The sequence below is a fragment of the Semicossyphus pulcher genome, unplaced genomic scaffold (assembly GCF_022749685.1).
Source record: "Semicossyphus pulcher isolate SPU_LCO1_2020_fin unplaced genomic scaffold, fSemPul1.0.p SCAF_24, whole genome shotgun sequence".
Lineage (NCBI taxonomy): Eukaryota > Metazoa > Chordata > Actinopteri > Labriformes > Labridae > Semicossyphus > Semicossyphus pulcher.
This window is the reverse complement of record NW_027211698.1, coordinates 10446813-10471608: the sequence shown is the minus strand read 5'-3', so window position 1 is coordinate 10471608 and position 24796 is coordinate 10446813. Positions and strand designations below refer to the sequence as shown.

The window sequence follows — 24796 nt, the reverse complement described above, 5'->3', positions numbered from 1 at the left end:
TGGATACTGACCACTGTGCAAGACGCTGCTCCACCTCTTTGAGGAACCCCTGGTGAAATTGGTAGACGGGATCGTAGCTGGATGAGATCAGGTTGTTAATGGAGTCTGGGAAGGCCTCTTCTTTCCCTGCAAGGCTCTTGAAGGACTACAGAGAGAAATGCACACATGTGGTTAAGTGGAAAAAACAGAAAACATTCTTCACTGATAACAAAAATCAAATAAAAGGTAGATTTTCTCTCCTTGTACCGTAAAATTCGATGTATAAGACGCACTTTTAATACATTTTTTCAGTATAAAATGCACGAAAGTATTTTATTGTGTTGCGGTATTTTACCCACACGATGGCGCTGTAAGCTAGCTAACGCTTCGTCACGGACATGCGCCGTAACGGACACGCGACGTCATGATCGCCAGACAGTGCAGCCGTTACCGTAGGCTGCTAGCTACAGCGCCAGTAAGCTAACAGCAAATTGCAAACTCGACATGGCGAAAACAGATGGAAGGCTGTATTTTGTGTGTGTGTTTACATGGAAAATAAATTGAAATAGTGTTTAAGTAACTTGTATGCCCGTTTTTATTTATAAATAGCCATGGAAAACCGAAAACAGGCTGCGTCTTATATTCCGGTGCACTTCTATTTCGGATTTTACGGTAGTTCAGCGTGGTTAACACTAAAAGCCTCCTTGGAGAGTACTTGCAGCTTTATCTGAGAGCCATATTAAAGTCAAGTGGCTCTACAGTAAAGCAGAGCAGGAAGTTAAGACATTTTCTTCTTGGAAAATGCAAAAAAAATCTCTTTTTACTGTTTTTCTGTGTTTAAAGTGGTAATAAATTGTTCGTTTTAACTTTTTTCAAACAAAAGAAGCAATGTAAAGATCCCTTTCTGGAATTCTATGCATTTTTCCCACTTTATTCTGATACTAATAGTTACTAGTCACTTAATGACTCATGACTTATCAAGTAATTAATTCTCACAATAATCTATAACGAAAATAAGCTTTGGTTGCCGCCCAAGTTAAGGTAAGATACATGAGAAACTACATGCATAAACAAATAGACAACATGCTGATAAGATAACAGGTGACACCCTGAGCAGGAGGCCCTGGGTCTGAATGAGTGATTTGACTTGAAGGCAGTGTGACATTTGTTTGCACTGTGGATCAGCTAGCTTACACACAGGACTGCGCTTACACACACACACACCGTGACCCTCCTGGCCCTACAACCCCTGACACAGAGGTGTTATATTCCCCTCTCAGAATAAATCACACACCATTATGACAGCCAGTGCAGACAGGAGAGCGTCCAGCTGTGTCACAGGAGGACTTGTGGGGGAGGGAGGGTGACGGTGAGAAAAGAGAGGGAGGGAGGGAGGTGGAGGAGGGTGCCAGCCAAAGAAAATATTTAAGAGGGTTTTAAAAAGTGCCAGCGCACGCCTTCCTCCCACATCAAAGAGAGTGGAAACTACTGTTGAGAGGAAAAACAGCTGAGAGGCAGAAAAAGACACAAGAGAGGGGAAATATGATATTTATTCACCCTGCAGAGAGGTCAAAGGTCACCTCAGTTTAATATAATAGATCAGCAGGCAGGTGGTCTCGACTCTTTACCCTCCTGCTGCTGATTTTCCTCTTATTTGTCAGTAACAGGCAGTAAAAACAGGCGAGTCTGACCCACTCTGATCACACGCAGAGTTTTTCCTTTTGTGTTAATTTTTGTGGTTTTGCTCGTAAACTAAAGAGCCGGGAGCTAATACTCTGTCTAGGCAAACAAAATACAAGTTGGGCGGCTTAAATATGCTCGCTTGGAAGATGTATTTTCATCTGTCATCTGTCCTGCACGAGAATAAAGCTCTTAAAACCCTCAGATGTTGAAGCTCGGTCTTCAGGCCAAACTAAATGCACGTAAAAGCCCGTTTTCGGGAAAAGACGAAATACTGGAAACTGCACTAGAAACCAAATGCAATATTAATATCACATGAAAATAAAAAGCCGCCAGTTTGTGATTTTGGTTCATAATATAAAATAAAAACAGACTTTAGCTCCCTGCCTTTCAAAAAGACCAGAATGAGGTCACTTTCCTAAACATTTAGGCTGTAAACCGACTCTGGCTCACTGTCCCGACACATGAGCTTGTAAAAGACCAACTCTGGTTCACTTTCCCCAAATTTCAGACCAGTTTTGAGTCACGTTTCCAGTCCCGGGGCTCTTCTGTGTGCTGTGCAGGGCTGTGTATTTAAGTAAACGTGTTTACTCTTGGCTTGCATCGCTTCTGGTCAGGTGGGTTTTCAAACATCTCTCTCTCTCTCTCTCTCTTGACAATTGCAGCTTGCATCCACGTGGCAGTAGACAAGAAATGTGTAGAAATATGTGCTCCTTACCTCTGTGATGACCTGCAGGTCTTTGAGGTAGGTCCGCTCGGTGGTCAACAGTTCCTTGGCGATGAAGTAGGCCTTGTCTGTGGGAAACTTCTGGACACAAACACAAAGATGAGATTGATTCACCTTTCCACTGAGAATCTTTGTTCTACAGCAAAAACAGTTGGAACAAAACAAACACTAAAGAACATCTGCTGGATTGCATTATAACGCCACCAAATATTTACATTTTGTTTCCCCATATTCTTGTATTTTCTGTTTCCTCTGAACACACGACATCTCTTGCATGTATGCCCTTCTTTGTAGAGGGATCCCTTCTCTCCTTCTCTGACTTTCAGTTCGTTGTTTTGTTTTGGGAAAAATGTTTGGTTACCGTGCAGAGCGGTACAGAATCCGAAATACGACGAGAATATATCGGTGGATCGTCAAAAAAATCTTCAGGTCTGCAGTCTACTTTTCAAACCTGACGATTTTGAATGAGACATGACATCAGAGGCGGGCGTCCTAGATTGAGGAAGTGTAGTTTAGCGAGCTCCCTGGCTTTGGTTTTCCAGGGCCCATTGGGGAAGCGGATAGCGTCCTCCAGAGGCACAGAGCGAAATTGCATTTTTTTCCTACCATAATGACATTAGCTCCCCATAATAGCATGATAGGACTGAGGTTGAAAATCAGCGAACTGGTCCTTTAAGAAAAAAATTGGTGGAAAATATTGCAAATGGTATATATATTAAATCTTATTTCCCCTGCACATCTGTAGGGAAATATTGTCTACAACCTTTTCCTTGTATATTTCAACCTTTTGAAGCATGCATGTACATCGTGCATAACGAGTAGTTGTAATCATGACAGGAAGTGGCCCGGACATGTCAACAGGAGGGCTGCTAATGGCTGGATAAGTGCTGAAAGTGCATTGTGGGTAGAAATAATTGTGGTTAAATAAAGTGCAAATTTTATTGATTCTCCTTGTGGCAATTTTTTAAAAATGTTTCAGGTGAATTTTCAAGCCATCCTCCTTCAGCGACTCTCTATGCCCACCTTCCTCCTCGCCTCCTCTTCATCATCATGCCGGACACATCCTGCGTCCGTGAGCAGCGGGCTGGTGAGAGGCGATAGCTGCTGTCTCTCGGGACTCTGACCCGGACCGTGCAGGAGGCCGATGCCACCCGTGCCCTGTCCGTTCACCGAGCCGTTGCCGTTGATGACCGCATGAGGACTTCCCGCTGGAGAGTCCTCTGAACCGGGACTTTCTGCGGGGCGGAGGAGAGGAAAATTGGAGAACGGAGAAGGGGAGGGAGACGGGGACAGGAAGAGAACAAAGAGTGAGATAAGAGGGAAGATGTAGGAGAGGATAAGAGTTAAAATAGTTTCTATATAATCCAGCTACTTTCATGAAATTCACTGCCAACGTCATTTGTCCTTATCATTTAATTCTTATTTGCAATTTTTCCTTCGCGGAGGAAAAGACTTTAAGATTCACCCTGCATTAAGAAGGTCAAGATTTGAATTTATTCCCAGAAATTATTCAAACTGTGTGGCGATGAATTTCAAGGTTAGAAAAAGCTACACAATCAACCTTTAAGCTAGGGACTAAAAACGAGCAGATGTCATGTTCAAGCAGGCTGTCACATGACAAACTGCTACCAGCTCAACTCTGAAGGAGTCTACATCTACTCTATGTCTCCATTTGGATCCTCATCTTGTAAAAAGGGACAAAAAGATAACAAGAAATGTTTGGATTATCAGCTTATTTGCAAGACTCAATGCCATGTGTGCATTATAAGGGTGAGTAAAAAGAAGTTGTCAAGCTGCAATAAATAAGGATGAAATAGATAATAAGGTCTGACGCTGCATTTTATTGTTGGTTAATGTGCCAATTATTTTCCCTATTAAGTAAAAAGTTTTTGCTCTATAAATTGCGACAACGACAACATAAAAACACTATAATATCGGCTTTTACATACCCCTAACAATGCACTATGGATTTAATATAGTCTTGCTAGTTGCGATGATCCCAAAAATCATCGTTTTTTTAAAGGAATTTGGTTTGATTCTCGTTCAGATCTACTTCCTGCTACTTTTTAAGAAAGAAGAAGAAGAGTTTCGGCTAAAGCTAGCGTCGCTACAGATGCTTACAACGCTACATGGTACTAAGTTATGACTGTATACTTGCCCAGATGCAAAGTTTCCACAGAGAACTGGACCGTGGGTAAATGGCAACCACTGAGTGCAGATCTGTGACGGGTGCTATAAAAGAACTTACCACACTACGGAAACAAAAAAAACTACTACAACACAAAACACAAGTGAGACAACACGCTAACAGAAGCTAAAAACACACAGGAACGGGACAAATCGCGTGCGCACAACTGAAAAAACGAACAACCGCTACTCTACGGTCTAGCTACCACAACACAAGATACGGCGGGAGGGGAGGGTCAAAATTCAAGCAGGATATGCAGGTGGGTGTATGAGGCGCGGGGCATGGGGGAGTTGGACATCTATTCCTACTACAGAAAATTCTGGAGTCCCTTTTCTTCCAACATACAAGGTCGTTTTTTTATTGACACTAGTGCACAAAATCAGTTACAGTGTTAAAAAGAGAGATGAAGGAGTAAAACATTAAGAAAATAAAAACCAGGAGGTGTTTTGTGATGAAAAAAAAGGACAGGTGTGCAGGAAACAAGGTGTTACAAGAGTGACAAAGAAAACCAGTGAGTCAGTGCGTCTTTAGGCGATACAGTCAGTGTGAGTTAAGGGAAAAATGATCACTTTTCAGCAGCTCTTTCAGGAGATTGGTAGCAGTTTAACCTTTCCGTGTTCAGTATTTAAGGTGAATTTACGGCTGTTGCAAGGAAAGAAAATAAAGGACATGAAGGGTAAAACTGCCACCAATCAATTTAGCAAAGTAGAAGAGTCAGAAAGCTGCTTTACTCCTTCAAAAGAAGTCAGTCAGTCAGTAAAAAGTGTGTTATGTAAACAGAAAAAGGAAGCACAATGTGATGCTAAAATGCAACCTCAAACCTTTTTGATAACCTGAACTTAAAAAATGGTTTGACATTCAGGGAATACGATTGTTTCTTTCTTTGCCGAGAGTAAGTTAGTAAGACTGACACCACTTTCGTGTCTGTTTAGCTTAGCTTAACCTAGCTTATCTGGCGTTAGCGCACAGACTCGGAACAGGGGGCAACAGCTAGCATATCCAAAGCTAACATTATACGACGTTTTTACACTTCAATTTTTATCTAAAATAAACAAACAAGATATAAAGTGTTAATAACAAATCTTAGAAGGTGCTAATAGGTGGATTTTTTGCCAGGCTAGCTGCGTCCCATTGTTTCCAATCTTTGTGCTAAGCTAAGCTAACTGACTGTTGGCTGTAGCTTCGTTCTTCAACATACAGACATAAGAGTGGTATCATTCTTCTCATCTAACTCTTATATTTCCTATAATGTCAAACTATTTAATTCAGCAGTCTTTTATCAGGCAAACACGATCGCAGAATGTACAACGCAGAAAAAAACTACATTTTCCTTTAAAAGTAAATCTAGCAAATTTGGCTCAGATTAACTCCATTAACATACAAATTACAAAATCAATACAAATCACAATCTATCAGTCGGTTACTGTATGTACAACACATTTAAATTACAAAACGCCTCAATGGAAGTGATGTGCTGCAAGTGCTGTTGGAAACAGGAAGTGAAGGACGGACAAGGAGGACTCAACTCCAGTATTCATGCACGTGTGTCCATCTCCTGACAATACTCAGACTTTCACGCCTTACAGAATAAAATGTCATTACAGTCTTATATTTTCTTCACTTACATTTGCATTAAGCTTTACTTTACATGTATCTGTCTACCTCCGCCCTCTCGCTCTCTGTTATAAAGAGTACTGGAGTTGAGTCAGCCATGTTTGTTCCTCGAGCACAGCCAAGAAACCCAGGGGCAAAAACACAAATGGTTTCTAAATATTTTAACAAGACATGGCACAGTTCCTTAATCATGGAAAGCTGTGATATCCCGCGGGAATGTTGTGTCATATGCACAAAATGCCTGCAAAACATTTGAAACCATTTTGAGCCCCATGACAGAAACAGCAAAGCCAAAAACAGAGCAGAACGACAGGACAGCAGGGACTTAGCTCGCCTGGTTAACATGCATTCAGAGTAAAGAAAACATGCTGGAAAAACAGTGCATTTACAAAGCATGAAGCATGAACATTTTCAGGAAGAAGCTCTTAGAAAAAGAAAAGGTTGTTTGGCTTTAGAAGGTGACTATACATGATAAACATCCTGGTAACATTTAGTCAATGTGTAAATTAAACATCATTTAAGCATCGCTTAGGGAGCACTGAGGCTCCCTGAGTCAGAGTTTATTAATTGGCTAAGAAGGTAACTGTTAAATGACTGAGTGCTAATTGTAAAAGTGTACAATTTAAATAAGTTGCATCACCTACGAGCCAGTCTTTCTTTAGTATCTTTTTAAAGGTGTTCCAAATTTAGAAAAGAACTTTATCCAATTTTAATCTAAAAAAAAATGCCTGTATTTCCCAAAAAACAAAGTCGGACTGAATGCTAACGTACGGAAGCCCTTAGCGGACATGCATCCATACATTTGATTTACTCCATTTTCCCAAGTTATTTCTGGTCATTTTCTCGAGATCTCAACTTATTTATCTTCTTTTTTATCTATTTTCTAGATCGCCAGAAAATTATCTCATTATGGGAGAAAACAAGCTTTGCTATCTCGAGATAACGGGCCATATTAATCCGTTATAACGGGAAACCAGCTTTGTTTTCCTGAGAGAATGAGAAACGTAAGTCGAGATCTTGAGGAAAAGAACCGGAAAATCACTCGTTATCAAGGGAAATTAAAAGTACGGATGCACTTCATTACAATGACAATGCTAACGTGCAAATATTTAGCAGCTATAATGTTTAACATTTTTGTAATCAAACTCTAGCGTGTTAGCATGCTAACATTTGCTAATCATTAGCAAAAAAGTACAGCTGAGAGAGCTGAGCTTTGCCAGGAATTAGTCATAGACTAAATTAAGTTGATAGACAGCAAAAAACAGTCCGTCATTTGTTTATCTTTTGGGTAATTTAGATTGCAAATATTATAATTAATATTTTTTACTGTCTGTTTTTGGAAAATATCGACTCTGTTTTTTAGGAGGCAGAGAGACCAACTGAAGTTCAGTGTTTGAAAAAGTGCATCTCTCTTTTAGGTAATCCAATTCAGTGTTGCAGTGCGAACAAAAGCATGTGTCGTAGTGAGCAGACAGCCAGCAAACGACAGTGGTGGGAATGGACGTTCAGCACATCTTCAATAAACAGCATTGAAACAAACAGCATTGAAAAAAAAAGATGTGAAAACAGCCTCCGAAGAACGTGAAAGGTAACGGTGCGCTAACATTTCTGTGCGAGTGCGCTCGTGGTGCGTGACAGGGGCCGAGCCGAGCAAAGCAGACAGGTTTAAGGATGATAGCGTTTGTGTTTGTGGAACAGAAAAAGAAAAGAAAGAAATAAAGAGCACAGGCGCCACATACATCTTCTGACGCATGAGTTATTATCAAAAATACAGATATAAAAGGTAACTTCATCCTCTCACTGCTGTTTAAATTGATGCAAATCTTTTCCTTCATTAATACACTATAAAAGTCTCTACCACAAACATCCAAATTACAGTGCAGGTTGCCCACGACAGACAGACAGAAAGAAAAAGTGCTCCAAAGAAATGACCGATTCACATTTCTACCAAGTCAAGTGTATTACTCTAAGTACAATCAATTCTCTACCAAAGAACGCTCCGATAAACTGTACAATTAAAGGGAAATATCAACAAACCGCATTCTCCTTGCGGCTGTCCAACAACCACAGACTCAAACTCCAACGATTCCCCCTCGAAAAACCTCCAATGATTCCCATTATTACAACCCTTTCACAGACTCCAGCTTTCTCTTAAAGCCCTTCTATTGCACCAAACAACAGTCACATGAGTACAAAAGTTTCATATAGAGAAAATGCTACATTAGGACTCTACAAAGCTAAATATCATTACAACAAACAGAGTTCTTAAAAAGGGGAGAACGACCGAGAAAAGGAGCAAAGTGTCATATTTCGCGTAAAATCACTGCCGCCTTCAAACTGATCTCACTATTGTTTCATTAATTCACTCGCTAAACAACAAGCAAAAACTTCTGGAGATTTAAAGGGGGGGTATTATGCTAATTTCGAGCTTCATATTTCACTTTGTGATACCTGTAGCGTAGCTTAGCATCATTTACAGTTAAAAAGACTCAAACTCAAACTGGTGCTCTGAGCGGGCCCTCTGAAACGACTCAGTCAGCTCCGTCCCCTTTAAGAAACCCCGCCCCTACAAGCCCACTTTCTTCTGATTGGCCAGCTCTTGTGAGGTCACAAAGTGCAGCGTGTAGAATAAACTGTGTGTCGTTCTGGCGAGCTGAGAAGCCTGGCGATTACTCCAACACACTTTTACCTACAGATTTGAAACTTCACCCACGTTTAGTTTAAACATCCAGCATTGTAACATTATATATACGTCTTAAAATGTGAAACAGCATAATGCCCCCCCTTTAAATGAATAATATCAATGATCTTTTGAAGCAAAACAGGAAGAATTGTCAAAATAATCTTCCCCACAAACGCTTCAATCCAACACGTAAAGGTAGTCTGACAACGTCCTAACTCCAGCATATTATCTGCACACACATCTACACTTAATATACAGTATTTAAGCCATGGCACGTTGTAAGGAAGATGTTTCTATGAACATTACCCTTTGCTGATTCTTGCACATTTCACAAAAGGCTCGGTGAAGTGCTCCCAAGCTTTAAAATGGATTCCCACAGCAAAGGTTTGCATACAAAATTCACTACAAAAGTGGGGATTAAACAACAGACGTATTATCGAATCAATGTAAATTAGGGCAGTTTCTATTCTTAAGTAGAAAACCTACAAAATGTGAAAAATTCCCTAATGTCCCTACTCCAAAAATATGTTAAAACCTGTACAAAAAGTGTTTTTGATTATGATATATAAGGTGTAAAACAGCTAGTGTAAACAGGAAGACTAGATCTACAAGTATCTGGATTCACAGTACTTCTTCTATAACAATAACTGACTATTAACGATATGTTAAGTCTTAATTAATGTGCCCTTCAGCAGCTGAAAACCCTCCCTGCCAAACCTTCCTCATTAAACTGGTAACACACCTCCTCCTCGTCTCCCTCCCCGTCCTCCCCCTCCTCCAGCTGCAGACTCCCGAAGCTGAACTTACTACGCGGCAGCGGGGACGAATTCACGCCGTTGGAGTTCACCGAATTCATGGAGCTGACGGCGACCGGGTTTCCGTACATTAACGGCTGGCTGTACGCGCTGCTGCCTGTATCCGACTCTGTGTCGCTCGTGTCTGTGCCGCTGCTGGTGGAGCCGTCGATCATTTGCACCGGCTGGTTCAGGTTGTTGTTGTTACCGGGTTTGCCGTGGCGTCCGAACATCCGCTGAACTGTATTAGACCTGGCTTGACCTGGAACGATAAGATTCCCGGTGTGGTTTCCGTTTGTTATAATCATTCTGCGCTCCATCGGGGCTGAACCGGGAGCTTGGCCGTGCAGCCCGGAGCGATCGTGGTGTTTGATCGGGGTGGAAGTCATCCCGCTCAGAATGAACGGATCGGTGTCAGAGCGGTTCCTCATGTTGTTGTTGTTGTACGGTTTGGCGAAATGTGGCGCGGTACGGCTCGCGGTGATCGGGGAGTAGCTACCGTAGTGGTTAGGAGGATGGGATGACGGCGGGATAGCGGGAGCTTCCATTTGGGCAGCTCCTGGGCGTTTACTGAAATAATGTCCGCCGTCATCCCAGCGCGGCGGCGACCGCGGCTGCCCGTGCCCGTTCGTCATCTCGGCGTGACTTAGGGAGTTCGTGCGGTGGTGGAAGCTGCTGATCACTGGGCTCGAGCACTGACTGCGAGTCCCGGTTCCTAACGGTCGCCCTACTGCTGCACCCCGCTTGTCTCGACCCTGGAAAATCTCATCCAGGAGCGTGCTGTGGAGCGGGAGGCGGCCATGATACGAACCTCCATTGGGAAGAATTTCATCATCTGTTAGCTCGTGACTCCCGTTAAGCTTGTTAGACTGATCTACAGCGCTTCTGTTACCCAGAATAACTTGCTGCTGCTGCTGCTGCTGCGGCTGCTGGAGCCCAATAATTCCCTGCTGCTGCATCAGCCCCTGGTGATTGGTGTGGTAGAACCCATTTACAACCCCGAATAAACCCCCATTTTGCCCCCCATTGCGACCACTACTCCCATTCTTATTATTATTATACACACTACTCTCATCCGCATTGCTGTCGTTTGCATTGCCGTGGCCCCTGGTGGCCCTGCTGTTCTTTCCCACATCACATTCACTGTCTATGTCGCTGCAGTCTATGTAAGGGATAGACGAGCTGCTGCCTTTGTTTGCCCTGCAGGATGGACCTGGGTTGAGGAACTGCGGGTCCGGCGCCGATCCGTTCCCGTTGTGGTTCTGTCGGGACTGAGTCGGGTCGGTGACGTGGAAGCCGTTGGTGGAGGAAGCGGCGGCCGGCGGCTCCTCTGAACCGTTAGACACAGCTTGATGGCCCAATCTGGAGGAGTCAGGCTGGTCTGCTAACGGGACAGACATGGCACTCTGCGAGGAAAGAAAGGCAGGAAAGATATTGAAGATGTTTGCAGGAACAAAGGAGCCACTCAGGACTAAAGAACGCTTCCAGGGCAGCTTCAGATTTAAACGAGAGATACAGACATGTAATAATAACAAGTACAAGGAGCCGATAAATGTGTGCAACAAGCTTATTCACAAGGAAAATACAAGAGATAGAATCTAATGGAAGAAATCCTCCTGAGGTCAGTGCTTGTGTGTTTCACCTCTTTTGGCACTTGCGATCTGAAGGAAGACGACTGAGGGGACATGCTGAAGTTGGACAGGATCTTACTGTGCTTCCTGAAAACGGAGAGGAAAGACTTTTGTTTGTCTCATCCAAGAATTGGTGCTTGTGTTTCTGGAGGAATTCAAGCAAAGGAGGGAATTTCACCTTTCAAATGGGACCTTTTTGAGCTCAGAGTCTTTTACGTAATCGATGATCTGCTTCTGGGTTCGACCACTGCGGACACACAGAGGAAAGCATGTATTTAAAAACAACTAAAAGACAAATGCCAAATGTTTCCTTCCCTTTTCTGTCCTTTCCTCACCTGAAGCGGAACGAGGATCCTCTGGTGAAGAGGATGGGCTTGGGTTTGGGCTTGGGCTCCTCGAAGAGCCGGAAGAAGGCGTGATACTCCACGCAGATCTTCCAGAAGATCTTACAGCAATCCCTGCTGGCCATGGCGAACTCCAGCGTGTCGTGGTGGGCGCTTTGCTGCACAGAAACATGAAAGTATGGATAAAGCGATAGATAGAAAGGAGGATAGATAAGTGTTCAGTATTATAAGGAAGGAAGTGGGGAAGGATGAGTTATCCGGACTTACAGTGGGGTCTGATCTCAGCTTGATCAGGAACCTTTTGCGCTTGAAGCTGAGCTTGCGGACCTTCGACCAGTTGAACGCGTTAATTTTTGTGTACCCCTGAATATAGGGAAAGACATAAGAATAAGCTGATTAATATTCATGGAAACTTCTTTATCTTAGAGGGGAATTGTGTGTGTGTTAAATATTTCCCATAAAACAGTTTTTTTGGCTTGATTTCTGCAGGCGTTTTCAATTGATTTCACTTCTAAGCATTCAAAAATGAGCATTTCCAGCCCCCCAAAAACGGATCTAAAAATCCAAAACACATAGCATACATGTGCTTCCAAATTTCCTCCACTTATTATCCCATTTTGGATTCAGGAAACAAGCAAAACCCACCATTAAGCTGGTCTTTTCCAACCATAATGACATTAGCTCCCCATAACAGTATGATAGGACTGAGAAAATCGGCGAACTGGCCCTTTAATAACCGTATCCAAGCAGCAAAAGTCTATAAATGCAGCACAACACGGAAAAGATATGATGCATCACTCCTTTCAAGAAAACATTCAAGGAATTTACAACGCATACCTCTAACCTAGATATGCCGCCAAGTGCCCGACTCTGGAAAAAGGCACATTAAAGCAGATTTATTTGCGAGTGAATCTAAGGTTCATATTTTACCTGGAACACCAGCACGCCGGTGTGCGCCACAGCCAGGCTGAGCTTAGTCCCCTCTCTGTCCTTGGCCGGGTGCAGACGAACGCCGTACATCTCCAACCGCCGGGCGATTTCCAGCAGCTGGTAGTCTGACTCTGCAGGGGTCTGCCCGCTGCGGAGGAGGACGATTCATCAATCAATGAATGACTAATCCATTAATATATCGACCAACCAGCTCATAAGAAGCTTGTTTAACTCGAGCTAAAGCAAGAAAAGATATATAATTAATTGCTTTTATTTCTATTCTTGTTCCATATTTCCATTCCTTATAATAAACCACAGGATGAGATAGCAGCACCCTCCACACAGAGGACGGGGAAAAAAAACCTGCCACATAAGAAGTTTGCTTCCTCACAAATCTGAAAATAGCTTCCTGTTTCCTGTATAAGCTGCTGAATTAGCCACTTCCTTCCTGCGTCGGGTAGTGGTTGAGGGATTGGAGAGCAGGAGCCCACAGAAAGAGAGAGAGAGAGAGAGAGGTGCACGGTGCAAGAATAACAAATAATCAACACAAGCTCCTATGTGTGGTTGTGGAAAGATTTGTAGGGAGTTTAAATCTGCAGAAAACAAATAGAAGTGTTTGCAAACAGCGGTGGGGGAGTCACAGCTCTAATGTAAATGAGGTGTGTGTGAACGTGCGGTCCCAGGGGCACGGAGGGAGTGCAAAGCGGTGTGTTTGTGGGCAGCCACCTCTGCGGGGGAGAGATTACAAGCGTGTGTGTGTGTGTGTGTGTGTGGTGAAACAGATAAACATCTCTGCAGGAGAGACTTACAGTATGGGTTGGGTGTAATTGTGTTTGGGTGTGTTTGTGAGTGCACATTTGGTTGAACAGATACATATCTGTGTGATTGTGTGTGTGTGTGTGCTCTGTGTGTTAATGTGAAAACTGTTTGTGTCTGACACCTTTAAGATTAAGATCCCAAATCAGACTCCGGCTGGGATCAGCATTGTTTTCCAAGCAGGGATAATCTTCAATCGAGTAAACAATGCTGCCCCTGTAACCTTTGCTCATTGGTACTTCACTTGGCTGTTTGAGCTTCACCGTGCAGAGTGATTGTTTTTGCTGAATTTGACACTAAACGTTGGTTTAATTTAGTCTTCAGAAGGTGAAAAGTTAATATTAAAGCTCATATTAAATCTGATTTTAAAGCATTAATGTACACGACATGTTGTGTTTAGGAGCTTCACTTTTTGCAGGATTTTTAAGCGTTTCGCACAGGAATATAAGACGCAGTCTGTTCTAGAGCTATTTATTAATAAAAATGTGTATACAAGTTATTTTATTTCAAATTAAAACACATAAAAAAACACACAAATTACAGCCTACCATCTGTTTTCGCCACGAGTTGACCTCATCCTGGAAAACATTGACTGTTGTGAGAACGGCGGCAGTGTTTTCCAATGAAAGTAGCTAGCACTAGCTACAAAAGTCACTACAAGTCACCAAATGACATCATACACTAATTTGTATATTGGTGACGTCATCACGTACTAATTTGCATACCGTTAGTGGTTGTGAGCACAGTGCCCAGTGGTGCTGCGCACGGGACAAGAGGAGAGAGAGCAACTTGAGCTGTTGTCAGAGGAGCCGTGAACTGCGATTACTCTGAGCAGCATACATGAGAATGAGTCACAATATAATATATTTCACTGGTCTGAAAATGTCGCTAAATCTGTCGCTAGTCGCTTTCTTAGAAAAAAAGTTGCCACAAGGGTCTAAAAAGTCGCTAAATCTAGCGAGAAAGTCGCTGAGTTGGCAACACTGAAAGGCAGCTGCAATGGTGATTACGTCTGCGCATGTCCGTGACCAAGCTAGATTATAGCGCCATCGCCTGGGTAACAATAAAATACCTCTGTGCATTTCATACTGGTATATTGGTCGCAGCGGTATATAGAACGCAGCCACACTTTTTGCGTCACACTAAGTGCGTCTTATACTCAGAATATTACGGTAGTTTTAATTTGTGTTGCAAACATTGTTGGACACAAATTGTTATTCAAATCAGGGTGTTTTTTGTGTCTTGAATACATGCCTCAAAGGGATATATTTACATTTAGAAGTTTCTTATTTTTATATCCTTAAAAAAAACGAGCATTTTACATCTTTCACTGTTTACCAGTCGAAATGTAAGATTTACAGAAGTCACCTGATGTTTTATCCACTTAAAGAAGCCCTTAATTACTTTATACAGTATACACTATAAAAGTATAGTCTCTATATATAGTCTATATATAGCTGTTTGTACCACAGTGCAGAGTGTGAATGCATATGGTGCATATAGTGAAAGCATGTGCAGACTTGCAAGTGATAACTCACACATGTTTGCGGTGGCAGTCGGTGATCTTATCTCTGATGGCGTCCTGGTCGGGCAGGTATTTGTTGTGGAGGAGGTGCTGCCAGCTCTGGGTCTCGTCGAAGTCTCCGATCTCGGCTAATGACGGGGAAGAAAAGGAGGCGGGGTTAAGTGTTTATTTTATTTCTATGGTATTGTTCATGTCTCTCTTGTAGTTTCTACTGTAGATCACATGAAGCGTACTGATGCGTGTTACTCCATCTGTCCCACACCAGCAACAATCATCGTGTGCACCACCCGCAGGTGCACATACGGGCAGCAGCAGTGGCGGTTACCACGGCAACCGAGTGATATTCTTTTAGCATGCTGTGCCGTAGCCCACCGCTGTCTGCAGGACTGAATCGAATCCATAAACAATCCTGCGCAGCATATGGTGCTGCATTTTAACAGGTGATTCAAACAGAATGCATTATGCGAGTGATGAATTCGGATCATGCTCTCGTTTTCCCAGCTGGAGCGAGCTGAATCCCAATATAACCTCAAAACTAACGAGATCCTCCTCCCACTGCTGATATTATAAGAAATAGAATTGGTCCTTAATTTAAGCTCTATTTTTGGGTTTGTTCTGTATTTCTTTTCCCCAGCTTAACTGGTTCAAACTTGATCCAGCGACACACAAGCCACACAGAGCAGTGCAGTAAGTGCTGCAGAAATCTCCCTTAAAGGGAATATCCATCATGTGTTTGTGTGCTGGGTGATTTATGGTCCTCCACATGAGCAACACATGCAGGCTTTTTTCTTTTTCTTATTATATTGGATCCCACGATGAGATTTAACCCCTCTGCAGACATGGAAAACTGGCTTCTGGCTTCATCAGGCTGACTTGTTTTTATTATTTGGACACAGGCTTCCCCTACATATACTATCCGAGCAGCTAGCATGGAGGGAAACTTAAAATATAGAGAGGGAGTGTTGTTTTTTTTCTGTACAGCTCTTTTTTGTGTGCGTTCGTGCCGCACTTACACTGAATGATGTGCGAGACCATGAGAGCAGCGCTGGTGTCGTTACAGATGAGACGACCGCAGGCCAGGTCGCGTTTAATCTGCAGGGCGAACAGATACCTAGAGGAGGGAAAGCAGAGACACAAGAGAGAGTAGGAGGGAGAAAAGACGTAGAGTATATGGGTTATTAGGTTAATGCATCTTGTAAAAAAGTAAAGCAATTCCATTAACATCAAACTGCTGACATTTATACACTCAAACGCTACAGATACTTTGAATTTACCTACTATAATCGAGCAAATGCCCTATATCTTATAAAAAACACAAACATACACGATAAATTCTGCCTGTAATTCAAACTATTTTCTCACTGTTTAAGGGCAAATAGCGGACTGGCTGCCAGAGCTACATATTAGAGTGCATCCATGTGTACATGAGCAAGAGATTAATGGTCCATATCAGCTTTTTATGTGACATCCAATTTAACCTTTTATAGCTGCATGATTATCTCTAATAAAGTTAATGAGGTTTGGTGCGTTTTCATATCTTTTTATTTCAGCCTGGAGTGATTTTTTTTATCTTAAAACAGTGCACACATTTAGAGTGAAATACATCGAGCCAAGGCTCCCCTCGAAAATCATCTTTCTGATTAACGCAAGAAGACCTCACATCTGTTATTTTGGAGCAGCACTGATTAGTTAGTGTCCTGTTCTTAATAAAAGGCCAATTCAAGCCGCAGCAGTGCTCAAAGAAATCTTTCTTCCATCTGCCCGTCTACATAATTGGTCTGTCTGTGCCCACATTGCCCATCAAAGGCAACACAGACAACAGAGAAATGCTGTGAGAGCCAAACAAAGGAAATAAAGCCTGTGTGCCCACTTCCTGTTTATTGCTGGAGTCAGCTGACTCACTGTAAAACAATGGCTGTGTCTCAATTCAGGGGCTGCATCCTTCGAGGGACGCAGGCTACAAAGCGTCATTTGTAGCCGAAGTGAAATGAGAAAGTCTGGTCAGAGGATTTCCCGTTTGCGTTACCAAAACGCCGCTCCTGTCGCCTAGCAACAGGTAGCTAGCTGGCTAACTGGCAAACAACGTCACGTCGCGATACTAACAGTAACCGATCAGTTAAAAGATAATTTGAAGTTTCAAGGCGTCATTCGCCCTTTTTAACATTTGTATTGCTAGCTATTCGTCTGAGAAGAAACCGAAAACCTTTACATTCAAAAGTGTATTCCTCTGCCGCTTGACGGTCCGCCAGTTGGCGCGCAATGAATCTTGGGATACGTAGATCAGTGGCGTAAACATTGTGTTCCTAACCGTTAAATAAAGTTATTTGAATTCAATTTGAGCAGCTATTTCAGTCAATTACACAACATAGGAACAAACGGTATCTGTTTACAGCGCAGACGAACAAACTCACATTGTTTTAATAAGGAAAAGAAGTCGGGCATTAATAATTGCATCTGATTTTATTGTGCAAAGAAGTACCAACTATTAACTCTATCACTACTACTAGCTTTAACAAGGGCCAGGTTATGATTTTTACCAAAATAAAAGAACCTAAATTAATTAAACATTAGTTACACCATCCATCAATTTTCTCCTGCTATTTTAGGTCCAGGGCTTGTTAATTTAATCAATCATATCAATAGGAATTATTGTAATATCCTGCAACAAGTAGCAAGTGCAAGTGATATAATAGCAAACAATTCTAGGCTATATTGAGTCCACCTGCATGCATGGCATTAAAACACTGTCACATGGTGAACGCATTTAAATCTTGCCTAAGAATGGCAATGAAATCTACTATATAAACAAATAGGTAAAGGATGTAAATGCACTGAATGGGTATGGCTAAAAAAAAGCAGACTGTCAGTAGTCCAAATCATGGTTTAAATTCACAGCAATCTCGTGGATAATAACTAAGACTTTATTCAGTCACTCCCAGATGAGAAGCACTTTGCTCACTTCCTGCTCGGCTCTTGTCTCAAGTGAATCCAGCTGGGCAGCTAAGAGAGAACTGCAGCATCATGGGAAAATGTGGAAGGTCAAAGCATCTATTTATGTTTTATGTGAAGCAAAATGGCGCTGTGGTGGAGCTGAAACTTTTAGTCCTGATTTAGCTTAGACTAGCATATTTTGCAATTACTTTTTAAAGGAAGAAGGACTGAGGCAATTGTTCCTCAGATGTCTTGGATCACTGTAACATCAAAACATGTCTTTCAGAAATTGTGTTTTCAGCTTGTTTCCAAAACTCGAGACTCAAAAGTGGTTAAAATGTTCGTCTTTTTTTTTGCTGGTTCTGGAACAAAAAATGTTTTCATGAGCCAATTTCCTGGAAGACAGACTGAAATGTCTTGTTTGGGTCCAAAAAGGACAAAAAAACCTTGTTTGATGTTAAAGCATGGGGATATAAATGTGTTATAAATGGAAGTGGCTGACCAATAAAGACATAAAGTGCAAAACAAAATGCAAACATGTCATAAAAAGGCTTTTGCTTTAAGTTTAGACACAGCTGTAAAAATCCTCCTGAAGGACTGAAAACATTCTGTCCAGACAGCAAAACAACACGTCTTTAAATCTAAAAGTTCCTCCTCCGATAGGTGTGGTTTCTGTGCCGAGAAGACCTACCGCGTCAGCTCCTCCAAGAGCTGCGTGTGGTCAGGAGGGAAGAACTTCACCACAAAACGGAGGATGGTGTTTTTAGGCCCTGGAAAGAAGGGGATAGAGGGAGAGAGTTATCCTTCAAGAGAGAACCAAAAGATGACTTATTTTAAATGGCAGAAATGTAATTTTAAACATCTGTGAGTAACTTACGTCTGATCTGTTTCAGTGTGGGCTTCAGCAGGTCCAACCAAACCTACGGAGCACAGAGGACAACTTTATTATTTTAACTGTCAATCAAAGGCTGACATGAAAGACTTTTCCATCTGTGAGGTGTTAGTTTAATACCTTAATAATTAATTAACTTCAATTGTTAAATTCTGGATAATAAAAAGGATGTTAAAATCTTTTACAATATAAACATGTCATGTCAGGAAAACACTGTATTTCACAGGTTTTTAAATCTTCTATTAATTCAAAATCATTACCTAGAAAGTTTCCTAGAAAGAATGATGTAATTTGATGCTAATTATAGACAATATAGGACTTTAATTTATATAACACTTCCATTTAAACAAAACATTATCTTTATTTCAGCCGTCTTTTTGTATTGGAAACTGATTTTTTCACATTAGTTGAAATTTATTGGATTACAAAATCTTTGTGGTCCCCAAGATCAGGAGACATAAATACATACATATAATATAATACACACTCCCATGGATGTCATCATGATAGACACAAAGCCAACAGTCCTTGGTGTATGTGCAATGGTAACAATGCCTACAGCTTGTTTAAAGGAGCAGTTCGCCCTTGGAAAAAGCCGCTGTCAGTCAAAGCTCTCTGTAATCGATAGAAGCAATAATATTTGAAATTGGCGCCATAGCTGTGGAGAAAGTTGTACAAACAGCTTGTGGTTTCGCCCGGTCAACTTTCCTACAACACCCAGCGTGCATTGCGCCCCTCCCTCTGAAAGGAACGGCCCAGCGAGAGACGCTGGTGTGAAATACGACCGTTTTCGCTGCAGGCGACGGCTCAGAGCGTTGCAGAATCCGAAAACACGACGAGAATATACCGGTGGATCGTCCAAAAAAATCTTCAGGTCTGCAGTCTACATTTCAAACCTGACGATTTTGAATGAGACATGATTAGAGGCGGGCATTAGGGTCTGGCGGAGGCTTTCCAGGGCCCATTGGAGAGGTGGATAGCGTCCTCTTAAGGCACAGAGTGAAATTGCCATAATGGCATTAGCTCCTCATAACAGCATAATAAGACTGAGGATGAATCTTCTTTAAGAACCCAACTGCCGATGGAACAAATGACCTAAGATATCTGTTGGATTTGGCTCTCTGAGTGTAAGTGAACCTCCTCAACGTTCTCAAGAAGAACAGCCTCTGATTGGCCTTTTTGCAGATGGCATCCCTGTTAGCCTCAATGATCCAATTTATGTTCATGACAAATTACACATATTTATGTACATGAAATGGCCTGTTCCCACCATTATGCTTTGACATATCACAGTATAATGTGTCATAATGTGTGGATGATCTTCCCTCACATGCTGCTTGTAACAGATGCTGCCTTGTAGCGAGCTATATCTTGATTCTTGGTTGTTTATCTCAGCTATTAAAACCCCACTATCTCACATAAACAAGATAAGAAACATGCAGTTATCTATTTGATTTATAGCTGCATGTATTTCTGTGTGTGTCTGTATCTTCCCGTCTATGTGTGCTGTTGGGATTTCGTCAGCATGTGTTCTATCGATCTGCTTCAAAGCTGCATGCACTCTGCCTGAGGCGGTGAAACACACAGTGAAGGTCTGTTCACGAGCACAGTGAAGGATTTGTATGAGCAGAGTGAGAGATTCTTCTTCTTCTCAGACTGGCTGTCTCATTCTGAGCAGATTTGTACCGCTCTAATGCAGATTCTACAAGACAAAACAGCATCTGCTGTCTGCAGACACACCCATGGAAAGTACAGCGATATATTACAACCAGCTGCTCTGTCGTGGAATAGGTGGAATAACCGAGACCAGGTGGATGCTTGAAGCCACAAAGGAGGAAATGAAAAGAGGAGATAAGAAGCAGGAAGTTATCTCCCTGCATATTCGTACCGTCATCTTGCGCTGGTCCTGGTACTCCAGGCCAAAGTAGTCCCCCTCCGCCAGGTTGAGATGCACACACACCAGGTCGAACAGCACTTTGCCGGGGGAGCGTTGCTGCGAGAGAAGAACAGAGGTGGAGAAATTAATTAAATTAGAGCAAGGAAACAAGCATTGTGGAAGCCATTTCCTTAACAAGCAGCTGCCCTTTGACCCCTAAGCTGAAGAGGGAGACCTCAGGTTCAAGTCTAATGAATAGCTGGAGGCCGAGGCTCAGCTGGGAAAGCACAGACGCCCCAGGAAAGGCGTCTAATAACGCAGCTAAACCTAGTTAGCATTAGCCTGTTAGCGGGAACATAACAGGCATCAGACCACCTTTCCTCCAGGGTGTCAGGGTTTCCAAAATAGACTCTAAACATAAATGAAGCACCCCCCCTGACAGCCTGCTGTGTTTCTAGGGCGTTATTACACACTCATTGATGTGTGAAGGTTAATGTGTGGGCATAAGAGGGCAGGCATTCCTGCCTCTAACAGGCACACACAAGCAGATTATGAGTGAATCAGCGGATCTGATGTTTACGCTTCGCTTGCAGACTCAACTTTTCCACTACACCTTTATCAGGAGAGGTCGGTGTTGATCTGTGTGTCTACGTCTGCATATTGTCTGAAGCATAACGTTTAAATAGCGTGAACATAGTTTGTAAAAGTTAACTTATTTGCTCTGTCGATGCTACGTTCCTGACGTTTGAATTCTAGTATTTACACTATTACTCATTAAGCAAACAGTCATTATTACTAACTCCCCCGCCTGTCCCTCTTTTGGTTTCCTTCAATAAAACATTTTTTAACTGTTTTTTGATGTAATAGAAACGGATTACCTCAAAAAATGAGCCAGAAAGAGCCACATCTTTATACTTGGGTGGATTTCTGACCTAGTTTTTTACCTTTGCTGGTCTCTGCGTCACTGAAATGCCTGAAATTTAACTCATGCCTGGCCTTTACATTCACACACATGACTTGCAGCTTCATACCGACCCTATTAACCATGTTTAACTAATGAAAACACTTAAAATGACTTAATTTGAAGGGCTCTTATTAGTCTTGTATAGTCTACATATAGTCTTCTAAGCTTAATCCAAAAGGCAACTGGACTTGGTTGAAGTGTCGGTTTCAAGAATTCCAACAAAGTTCTTTTGGATGGATCTTAGAATTACCATGACCTGGGTGACTGAGAACCTCAACAGACACGCATATAGTCATTCCTCGGAGCCGTACATAACATTTTCTTGCAGCCAATAGAGTTAGCATTTAATCTTAGCAGCTTAAAACAAAGTGTTAGTTCTTTTATTGTAATGCATGTGACATAAAGCAGGATTTTGTGTGGCCCAATTTTAAAGCTACCCATACGCCCAAAGAAGACTCTACACATTATTTACTGCATGTATGCTGTTCTACTTGTTATTTCAGGGGCTATGCTTGTATAAAACCACTGATAAGAGACAGAGTGATCTCACTGTACAAACACTCTTTGAGATCAACACTGACTCACATTTGTAACAGAAGCTCTGATTGGTTGGAAAGTTAAACCAGGAAGTGGCTAAGTGAACGGCTAACAGTTTTTAACATGGATAAATAATCACAACAAGACTAAGTATTGGATTAAGGTAAGGAAACAGTAAGGCAGTATTCTAGGGATATTAAAGGCACAGTAAGGGCCCGATCAGACAGAGCGTGTTTTAGCAGCTGGGGGCGGCTTTTTTTTGCTACTGTTGTCAAGGCAACCACCGAATCATTAGCTGTCGTTAACCTAACCGTTACATTGTAAACTGACAGAAGGCTCGCCTCTCCTTTCATCCGATTGGACAATAAGAAAAAACACACATGACCTCGGGCGCTTTTCTGTTTTGAGTTGAAGTTTTTTCAACTGGAGGCGCTCGGAGCGTTTCCTCAAAAACGCGAGGCGCACAGAGCGCAAAAATGCGAGGCGCTGTGCAACGCAAAAGCAGCGCGCAAAAAGCCTCTCATTGAAAACAATGACAAAAAAGCCGCCTGATTGGGCCCTAAACCCTACTCTCCCATGTTTATACGACATTGCAAGGTCGCGGAAAAGTTGAATGAGTTCGCTAAATTGCGACATCGCAACTTCCTGGAGGGAGTGATTAAGACATCTGTTCTGCCTGATTTTAGGCAAATAAAAATAGATTAAATAAAGTGAAAGTCTAAAGATGAAGCGAATTAACATTTGGCCTTTTATATCAACCATTTGAATGTATTTTACCAACTAAATCCTAAGAGAAGACGGAGAGATAGAAAAAACTGCCATATTTCATAGCAACTGCGTTACATGAACTTTAGGTGGAGAGGGAAACAGGGCGAGTAAAGAAGTCTGAGAGTGTCAAGAAGACAAATAAGGAGGAGAAGAATCAGAGCAGTGAAGGCCAAGGTGTGAGCCAAGTCTGTCACCATCTGGCTACCGTGTGTGTGCATCCATCTGTTTCTGTGTGGTCAGCTTGTCTGCGCAGACACACCCACGTACTGCACACACACACACACACACACTCTCACGCTCACGCTAGGCCTGTAGCAGACCAGGTAGTGGAGGGACCTGAGAGAGAGGCTGGGAAAGTGACAGATGCCGGAGTTTGCGCGGGTTCTTGGTCGCTGTAATCTTAGTTTAAAGGAGGTTAGAGGAGGAAGTGGGAGAACAGGTTGGAGGAGGATCGGAGAGCTGCGAGGCTTAAAGAAGATACAAAGACCACTTGCTACTGAAGAAATCCACCCTTCTTTAAGCTGCGAGCTCAAATATTTAGTTTCTTCTGCTGTATTGATTCAGCTTCAAACTATTTATTCTCCTCAGGAAACTTCTTTGTTCTCTATCTGCAGTTTTTCAATTAAACAAAACTTTTGGGAAGTTTCTGTACGAACTTCTGCAATAAAAAGGTCCAGTTTTCTTGGCTCTGAGGAGACGCGGGAGCTTTGTCATGTGACCCAGAAAACACAAAGCACATGCTGGGACAGAAAGACGAGGAAGCTGGTGGAGAACGGAGCGAGAGATTTAGACTTTACATAACGAGCAAACTAGGACGGAATAACTTTTCTTTTACTGAGAAGCTGCATAAAGAAGGACAAAGAGAGGGATGCAATCAGGGTGCAATAGGTCATGATTCCAATTTCCTTTAATATCAGCAAACCCGTCTCCAATGACGACAGTACGCCTGTGCGCATGCACTGGGGAGATATCCCATGTCACATTCAGGTAACGCAAGGAGCTGGAATGCAGAGGGGAATGTCATTGAGGGAATGGTGGTGAAATCTTTAAATATCAATAACCCGTTACAAAAATAAAATGAGCACATGATGTGTCAAATTTAACCCGAACTCGTGCGACAAGAAGCTGTAATGAGAAGGTGAGAGCAGAACACAGATTGGCTCCTTCTGGGCACTTCAAACAACACACAAAACGACACACGCAGGGATGTAGAATCTGAACAACACTTTCACTTTGAACTGTCTCTCGAAATCGTGTGTAAATCTTGCATTTGGAGCGCCTGTCACGTACAGGTGTAGCTTCCTGTCTGGGATAATTCCAGTACCTAATCCCCCTCGACACTAAGGCCAGTCCACTTTGCAGCACGCGATAGTCCAGTGTCTTAAATGGTCAAGATCAAAGGTCAAGGACTCTCTCCTTCTTCTGCGACAGCATTTTCAGAGTGGAAATAAAATGCCTGCAAATTAGGGCTAATCGAATATTAACTTCCGGTAGAAAACTGCTGCATATCAAACCAAGCGCTCCCTTAACTAACATCCTCCCCCCCAGGGGGCGATGGAGAGGTTTTGCCGATACATTAGGGGGAGCTGGCATGTGAGCGCCTACCTTGCAGCAGAAGTTTAGTGGAGGAGGGGGACCGGTGTTTCGGTTCAAAGAGTGTCTTTCTCTCTTCCTGTTTTAGTGTAACAACAAAAAAGTGTTCAAAACACGACTGAGCGTTCGTAACCGACATGACACGTAATGAAAAACAACAAAGAGGCATTCACGAGGACAGCTACATATTCTCTTTCCGTTTTCAACAGCTGTAACCACGACAACCACAGACGCATTGAGCTGAAAGTCGCCATTTAACATGGTCACTCGTCGAACTGAAACATTGGTCTCTGTTGATCCCCTCACCTGGCTTTTTTTGCTTAG

The 24796-nt window shown here is 42.4% G+C and overlaps 1 protein-coding gene across 1 annotated transcript in view; it reads right to left on the bottom strand.

Annotated features, from left to right (window-relative positions):
* Positions 1-24796, bottom strand: part of LOC138603753 (FERM, ARHGEF and pleckstrin domain-containing protein 1-like) — a 58983-nt gene that overhangs the window by 6066 nt on the left and 28121 nt on the right. The window contains exons 3-16 of the mRNA XM_069675650.1: positions 20623-20727; positions 18720-18762; positions 18534-18612; positions 15925-16022; positions 14925-15039; positions 12571-12718; positions 11908-12003; positions 11632-11798; positions 11475-11543; positions 11308-11383; positions 10879-11071; positions 3410-3621; positions 2378-2467; positions 12-145 (exon numbers count right to left, since the gene is read on the bottom strand). Of these exons, the coding sequence (XP_069531751.1) occupies positions 12-145; positions 2378-2467; positions 3410-3621; positions 10879-11071; positions 11308-11383; positions 11475-11543; positions 11632-11798; positions 11908-12003; positions 12571-12718; positions 14925-15039; positions 15925-16022; positions 18534-18612; positions 18720-18762; positions 20623-20727 (1625 nt within the window). The remainder of the gene's footprint in view (positions 1-11; positions 146-2377; positions 2468-3409; positions 3622-10878; positions 11072-11307; positions 11384-11474; positions 11544-11631; positions 11799-11907; positions 12004-12570; positions 12719-14924; positions 15040-15924; positions 16023-18533; positions 18613-18719; positions 18763-20622; positions 20728-24796) is intronic.